The sequence below is a fragment of the Lissotriton helveticus genome, chromosome 1_1 (assembly GCF_964261635.1).
Source record: "Lissotriton helveticus chromosome 1_1, aLisHel1.1, whole genome shotgun sequence".
NCBI classification, from domain to species: domain Eukaryota; kingdom Metazoa; phylum Chordata; class Amphibia; order Caudata; family Salamandridae; genus Lissotriton; species Lissotriton helveticus.
In genome coordinates this window covers 401472222-401480928 of record NC_136057.1, presented here as the reverse complement: position 1 = coordinate 401480928, position 8707 = coordinate 401472222, and the positions used below count along the sequence as shown (strand labels likewise).

At 43.1% G+C, this 8707-nt stretch overlaps 1 protein-coding gene across 1 annotated transcript in view; it reads right to left on the bottom strand.

Moving 5' to 3' along the window:
* Positions 1-246: 246 nt before the first annotated feature.
* The window catches only part of KLHL42 (kelch like family member 42), a 54850-nt gene continuing 46389 nt past the window's right edge, over positions 247-8707 (bottom strand). Inside the window, exon 3 of the mRNA XM_078673753.1 lies at positions 247-767. Within this exon, the coding sequence (XP_078529879.1) occupies positions 322-767 (446 nt within the window). The 3' untranslated portion in view covers positions 247-321. The remainder of the gene's footprint in view (positions 768-8707) is intronic.

Genomic DNA, 8707 nt, shown 5'->3' with positions numbered 1-8707 from the left:
GAAAAGTAGGCATTCAAGAACCCCTTTTCAGTAAAACTTGAGCTCTAACAACTTCCTTCACCAGCCCGGTGGGAGATTGGATAGGATTGCAAGAAGTAGGCAACGCATCGATGCTGTAATTGCAATGGAACTGTCAAAATCACAAGCTCAGCTTTCATCAACTTCAGATAGATAAGCTGTTCTGTATATACGGAGTTCATGAGCTAACGTAAATATATCTTACATTTAAAAAAAAGATACCTGCTCTTTATAAAGAATGGGATTTATTTTCAGAGTCAACAGCGCATTGCAGTCAGCACGTGGAAGAAGCACGTCATTCATTCACACACTTTTAGGTATATACAAAGAACAGAGCAGCATGTTCTGGCCAGTGGCTGGAAACCTCCTAAAGGGTTCCCAACTGTCATCAAAGAGATTATATTTTAGAAAAACCCGGTGCTCCTGGCTGGTGGCGAGCGTCACATCTCTGCTCATGATGTAAATCCCGTCATTGTGAAGGGAACAAGTCAAATTGAGGCCAGATTTGGAGGTGTTTCCCTTGAGGTAGAGCCATTCGCGTGTGGAGATGTTGTACGATTGAACGGTTAGCATGTCCTCACTTTGGCAGGTCTTCTTGCTGGAATCGAGCTCGTGGATGCATCCACCAACAAGGTAGATCGTGTCCTCCACCGACAACATCTGCTGCTTGCGAACGTGGAGCGTGCAGTGTTCAAACACAGTCCAAGAGTCCGAGGTGGGACAGTACTGCAAAATATTCAGATTCCTGTCTGTGGAAGAGAGAAAGATACATTCAGTTTTACTTGTTCTAGTAAGACCTGCTGATACTGTATATAAGGCCAGTAACTTTCGTTTTGTTACACTCTATTATGCCTATCTACTTTAATGTTAGATCTGGGCTGGGCTGTGGTTTTGGTGTTGGTGTTGGTTTGAAGGAGTGCTGTATCAAAAATGTCCACGCTTGGCCCAAAAGTTACAAAAATGATCCAACTGGCCTTAAACTGTATGCTGTTATATCTTGCATTATGAATATAACCTCAGTTACCAAAGTTCAGAAGAGTATTTTAGAAGGCTGACTATGTGACTCACTCCATTTATACTGGATTTCTCTTCACCTTGAGCAGGACTACCCATACAATAAGGTTGTTAGGTTTTAGTTCGGGAGGCTGTCGTTTACTAGCACTAAGATGTGACAGGTTACCAAGAGGCTTAGACCTCCTATGCCCAGAAAGTGTGATTTAGGAGGTACTATGGAGTAATTAGACGTTGGCAAACTCGTGCCTCTATAGAATGTTCTCAGCACAATTTAATATGATATCCTCATTTTCCAACCTACAAAAGCTACGAAACTTACAAAAACTGTATCTCACATAGGGGTTATCATGCATTCAGAAGAACTGTATATCCCTGCTCGGAGACGATCAGAGTAGAAATGTATTGCATAGCTTTAAAAAGGGCTATATGCAATAAGAAGTGTACATAACATTCAACCACCAAATCATTCTGACTGCGACTGACGCTAAAGTTCAAAAATTAAAAACCTAAATAGGAGAAGCTTCACTTAAACACATAATAAAACAGTTCAATCACATTGTGTTCCATTATACACTATGAGGACAACCCCTTGTTAAAATGCAATTAAGATTAAATTTATATATTAGTTTATATATTAAAACTGAAACTTACTGATCACTTGCAAGGTCTTCCAGACTGCACAGATTTAGCCACCCTAACACACATAAGGTTAGTTTCCTACGGAAGGCAGAACGCCCGTGCAGGATTGCCCCAAAAAAATATTGGTCCTATTAAAGAAAAGGGTACAACATTTTCCTTCTTAGGTGAGGCTGGATTTAGGCAGATTGAGGACTAAAGCAAAACGGCTCCCATGGCCAGTGACATAGATGGCTGAGCAGCTTGACATGACTTTCCAGCTAGTCTGGCGTGCACGATATAAATGTACAATTTCATAAACTTGAGTCAGAGAAAGGTGGGGACAGGTGAGCTAACCAGGTACCTTAGGAGTGGCAAGTATTGGATGGAATCGAGAGACAGTTAACCTGTTTTGCTCTTAAAGGCCAAAACCATGTTGGCATGAAGTAACTGTTCAAAGGCTTGTGTCTTGATATTCCACTTTGGCACTCTAAATATTTAGATCACCTGATTTCAGGGGTGTCCCTGATCACATGCAAGGAATCATTCGAAAGAAAGCTACTTTGGCTGGGTAAGTCTAAACAATTCGTATGCACTTTGAACAGAAAGTGAAGGTTACCGCAAATTTCCACTTATCTAGGCGGGAATGCCAGGTGTACACATATTTTAACGAAAATGGCACCAAAACAGAATATTCTTTCTAAAGCGGATGCAAAGGCGAGCCAAGAAAAAGTGTGGCTGGTTCCCCTAATACTGCAGTTTATTTGCCTCACAACTGCAGCTGCAATGACACAAGAAAATAAGGTGCAATAGAGCCATTCAAGAAAAGAAAAGAATTGTCAAAATGGCACAAACCGTAACAATACCTGAATCGGTAATTAGTTGCTAACTATTTTTATTTTAGGCTACCAGGGCTGCAGGGTACTCATTATAGTTACAAAACTGAAATTTAATATTACTCCAAAAAAACAAATATACTGGCCTTTACTTGTTTAGCAGAGAGTCCCTGTCAATACCGAATTACCAGTCCAATATTTAAAAATGGTTGCTTGCTTTGCATGAAAACAGGAATAAAAACCAACAGTATATGAAAATGCAATTAGTGTAAGTAGGAATCAAACACGCACGGCATTTCAGCACTTTACGACTTAGCAGCCAGTACATTTTCAAAATTATACATCAAATACACATATATTGCTGTCCCTAGCTGGGTCTACACAGGCCCAGAAAATCCCAACTTAATTCGTATACTGCAAGTTAAAATTAGAGCCTTGCGAGACGGAAAGGTCAGGTGTCAGTAGGTCATGCAGATACAATTCTGCTCGCTCTGCAGGGATTTCAGAAAGCGGGCCTCACTCGCCAGTGACCCTCCTGCCAGGGAGTCTTGAGGGGAAGTGAGACTGCTCTTCCCTCATCCATTTGTAGGTCTCGCCTAGCAACGCAGAATGCTGCTCGCTTGCGAGATCTATGGTCGAGGGCATGTTTGTTCCCGCCCTGTCTCCTGTTTGCCATGTGTGCCCGGACAGGAGATGAGCACGCGTACGGCTCCCAGCTTTTCAGCATAGCACGCGCATGGCGTGCTTTCAATTTCCCTCCTCCGTCAGGCCCCTCCTCCTTCCATTGTGTGCCATAGCTGGTCAGAGCCCGAAGCGCCGTGCCTCCCCGGACAGGAGATTGTGCATGCGCCCGTCGACTCGCCTCCTTCTCACTTTCTCCACATCATCTCAGAAGCTCCCAGGGACCCTACATGGGGTCTCACGTAGATGATTACTAGCACGCTGGCCGCGAACTGCTGACTTTAGAGCTGGGTGGAAGCAGGCAGCAGTCTCGGAGTGGGCCCACAGTTCTGTGATTATGGACAAGTCACTAATTCCCCTCTCTTCGGCCTTGTTTATCCCACTTAAAGCCCTGGCTGAAATGACCATTACCAGCCACATGGGCAGCCCAACATACCTGAACCAAGGGCACTCAGTATATAATCCTAACAACGGTTCAAAAAGCAGTTTGCTTAAATATACAATATCTACTCACTGATAGTTCTTCTACCATGTTTGCGGTTCATCCACGCGGATACACAAACCCCATTTATTGAGCCGCGCACAAGCATGCCGAGACTTCCAGTATTTTGTTGCCGGCTCGGTAAGCTGACGCTTTGATATCCGTTGATGCTTGTTATTTGTTCTATAAGCTGACGCAATTATATTTACTGAGTTCCGTCTGTTTTTTGTCTTATCTACAAGGGAAATTGATACAGGCACTATCAGGAGTTGTACGCGTTAAAGCCATTAAGGTGTGGGGTTCCCGACAGGAATCTTAACTGAGTTAATCCCTTCTGATTTCGATTTAGCTTTATACATAAACGATGGTTGGCCCCATCGCTTTTCACTGCTAAGTGTTTATTATTGAAAAGCCCATGTTACTTGAATTCGGAGTTTTTCTTGCGTTGGCTAGATAGTTGAGCTTCTTAATTTAGTACTTCTAAGGCTATTTTCTCATTTTTTAGCCTATTGTTGTGTGGAAGTATCTTGGTGATTCGCTCACCTGGTATTGGATTTTTTCTTCCAATTCATAAGGATAGATGCAGCCAATTTGAAACTAAATATACTCTGGGACGGGTTGAAGTTACACTCTCCCTTTTTATAAGTAAGTGGTTGATCTTTTGGAATTTTGTGGTCTACAGTTCCTAAAGGATATGTGGAATTGTTTCTTATTGTAGTTTTTCTTCTAGTAATCTTTGAATTTTCTTCTTCGACCAACTCAGGTAAAGAAGGTTGGAGTGCTCTTTTTACAGGTGAAGTTTCATGTCTTGGGTTTTTGACACTCTGGTGATGGCACCTTTTTATTACCTTGTGGTCCACAGGTATGTAGAAGGGAATTTTTAGTAAGCTTTCACTTGGGTATCTTTGGATGCTTTACTGCACATGTTTTCTTCTTTCTTTCTATTATGTATTCTGAGTAGGCCTTTTCTTTCAAAGGAGTCCACATCTAATAATTGTGTCCCATATGCATTTTCCATTTACAGAATTGTGGGTGACGCTCAATGGAAATCTTAGTCCTGATGATGACTGTGTAATTCCATAATGGTCGAAACGCCCTACGACACTTATGTGGCCAAAAATTAACAGAGGACACATTCATTTTGTACATGTTGTTCCTTTATTGTAACGTGTATTTTTTCGTTTTACACTTGTATGGTTTGTGATATGTATAGTTTGTATACCAGCATTTTGTCTTGAGCGTTATTGTCTTAATTGTTTTTATAATATGTAATAAATTTGCGATATTTTTTCAGAAATTGTTCTTTTGCATATGGGCTTCCTCTTGCTATTTCTTTTTCCATTTCTTTTCTTACATTGTCGTCTAATTGTTTTGCTTGTGATCTGGATTTATGTGTAGATATTGTGCAATTAAGCAAACTGCTTGTGGCTGAAATGATGTCACTAGGTGCACTGCCGCTCAGCAGCAGTCTAATTGTGAAGCTTGCGCACCTTGGCCAGTCGCCTCAGATAGGTGCCGCCCCCGTCGCCGTTCCAATTGCATCGGTAATCAGCGCCCACTTCCCCGAGAGACGTGCAATTAGCGACAAGGCCTCATTATGCGCCCCTCTCAGCAGAACTAATGGCAGTCAAGGTGGTGACACTCCGATCTCCAGCCAAGTCTGCCCGCTTGTAACGCACTCATAAATGATTTGCACTCATTTCATGTCCGCTTTCTGCATGTTAAGCGAGCAGGCTAATATTAGCTGAGAATCCCAATGCCTTGGTTTTCAGGATTAGTCAAGGTGCGAAGCGCACCGAATGTCATCAGCCCTGCCTGATTTTTGACCGCCATTTAGTGGCATTCCAGTCTCCAGGCTGGGCATCGCAATGAAAAACCTGTTCCCCACTGTGTACAATGTTATCATCCACACAGCAAATAAACCACAGCACTTAATCTCCACCTGAAGCCCTTTTCCAGTACAGTGAACAGTCCCTTCGCCCATGAAACCTCACCCAGTGTTCAAAGGCCGATCACCCCTTCCCCACTGTGCACAATCTTCACACATACAGCACAACAGTTCTAAATAAACACCCCCACTAGCGCAGTGCACAATCTCTGCACGCACACCCCTCATTCCAGTGCACAACCAATGCACGTGCACAATATCCACCACAGCGCATTGTTTCCACTTCCACACTGGGTTCAAGTTGGCAACCACTCCTTCCACCCTTTACTCATCTCTAGATGTCTCTTCAATCTTTCAGTGCTATGAGCTCATACCATCTTTTAATCCAGGAGCTCGCTGTGTATCAGAGCCTGATGGGTGGGACCCTTCATAATATTATGGGGACCATAAATGCCCTCCCACTGCGCTCCACTGTCAGTGAACACTCAACAAAGCTACAATAAAAATGTACAGAGACCCTGAGCCGACCACTTTGCCGACCTACATACGAATGAAAGTGAGGCCTAAGTGTTTCGAGTTTCTTGTATTGGGCATTTGGGCGATCCCTGCACCAACCTGTATTAGCCTTCTCAAATGAGCCGATTTTGTATTCAAAAGAGAACTGCTAAATATAATCATTCATCTTCCATTCCGTCGCATGAGTGGTTCTACCAGAAATCTTAATAGGCAGGTGATGATTTCTGTCTGCAGTGGATCCCGGAATTAGGTTTCTAGATCTAATCTTGGGCTTACGGACATGAACAACTGAAAAAATAAGGCTCATGGGCAAGCACAGAGGAAGGAAGGACAAAGGGCAAACATTTTTTGTATACCTTTAAATAAATTCAAATACGAGTTAGCACTAAAGGGTTTGGGGATGTGGCTGTTTGTCTTATAGTCTACAATAAAATATAAGCATATTTTCTTGTAAGTGAGTTGGGTTGCTATGTGGCATTTTCCAGTTTCGAGATGCAATGCTAAAAGAGAAAGAAAAATCTACAAGTGAGTTTTCTTCCATTATAGAGAGAATGAAGGAGTAAATGCGGGCAGTGGAAGTTCCTTTAGATTTAACATTTCCTTCAGAGATTGGAGGAGAATGTGTTACAATACCTTTTCTTTATATTTTGGATTTTTCAAAACATAAATAGAAGGCACTGTTTTATACCATGCCAATAGCTCAAGCTTGCATAAATGTGAGACCTATTGCATTGCAAATGCTTGTTAAAAGGATGGAACAGACTTCACGAGGAACATGCAGTCCTCTCCCAGTTCAGCACAATCACCCAAGTGAAGCACCCGCAGTACCGCTGCTTAGCAACATGTTTCCATTATGTGCCCTTGTAAACCTCTAGGTTTGTACAGAGTCTTTAGAGGATGAAGTGGGCACTAGAACAGACGAATACATTTTTAAAAATCTCTGCCCATTCCAAATAGGAGTTGGGACTGTATACTCATTTAGAACATGTGCATAGATTACAACGCATCGAATGCCAAGGGCAGCAGAAGTGTTTGGACTCGAAGACATCAGAGGGTTGACATCTTGCCATGCCCTTAATCCTTCAAAAAGCCTTATATTTGCTGCTAAAGGTCCAGGGTATAAACGGGCTCTTAGAGCCTTTTTCGCTCAGGAAACAGAGAGCTTTAGCACAATGCAAGTTTCTATACTCAACACCAGAAGCTAGAAATGCCTTTCTCCACGGACTACCAGACACCACATTGTTCCTCTAAGAGGCACTTCACATGTAGTCCAGAACACGGCAGCGGAGATGCTGCTTTAGATACCCAAGTATCAATCTATATCTGGTTCACTGGCCGCTCTGCATTGGCCCCCAGTCAAACAAATAATTCAACTTACGTTCCTTTGTATTGTTCATAGAGCATATCGTCAAAAAGGCCTTCAAATACTTAATTCCACATTGTGACCCTATACGCCTAGGAGATCGCTGGGATCAACCTCCATAAACTTAGCCAACATACCAAGAGTGCGAAAATTAAGGATGTGAAGATAGATTTCTAGGGCCCCGGGGCACTTTGGTATTATAGAAGGGTCGCAGACGCTTGTGCATCCCCTTCACTAATACCTATAACATTGGCGCACTTAAAGCGACAGCTCTACCTTCAGATGTAGCGCTGACCTATGCAAATGAGGAAATTCCTTTGAGTCTGCGGCCGCGCCATATTACTGACAAGGGCGCAGAGACAAAGAAGCCCTCAGGAGTTGCACGGACGTGCTCCATTTAAAAGGTGTCGCACTGTCAGTGTGCCTCCTGAAAGCAGCCCTCTGCAGGGGGTAAAGGGTGTCCCATGTACCCCCCGCCCAGACATCTCCTTGCAGACGTGTGCAGTCACTGACTGCACCAGCCTGCAAGGGGATCTCTATTCTCCTGAAAAAGTGCAGGCGGGTCCCCCCTGCACTGTGAAAACACGGAGCAGCTGCTCTGTGTTTTCACATGAATGCGCTGTCCTGGGGGCAGCGCGAGTTAGCCGCTGCCCTCGGGGCAGCGCATACATCCTAATAGGGCGCATTATCATGGTTTGCGCCCGGTGCACCTTTTAAAAGGTGCGCCGGTTGCAAACAATGACAATACATAATATGGCCCCTAATGACAAAACTGTGGAATGACATGTCCATTAGGTTAAGGGAGATGGAGAATGAAATTTGTTTTAGGAAATTATTAAAAACGTCGCAGTTTTGTTAATTCAGACTTAATAAGCATTGAGTTGGGCTTCAGTCGCTTGCCCTTGGAGGGTAGCCATGTGCTATATAAGCTTGAATGAACTGAATATGCCGTCCTATGCCTCAACAGGGAACTGAAGTTATTTCACCACACCACCACCAACTACCCTGATGGAACTCCATTTGCTTGCCCCTTGCATGAGCACATCACCTTGCAGTCCAGCTGCATCATCCCAAAGACAAGCCCTATCTGGCTGACAAGCTACCTGTTAAATCTTTATCAAACTCTTTCAAAATCTCATACAGAAGTCCTCAAGACTTCCTGTTTATTTGTAATCTCCATTCTTGACCCGGCTGATGACATACATCTATATGTAATAATATAGAAATACAGTTATAGATATATAAGGAGATAGACACAGATATGAATTCTTACTTAACCTCAAGGTCATAACCTC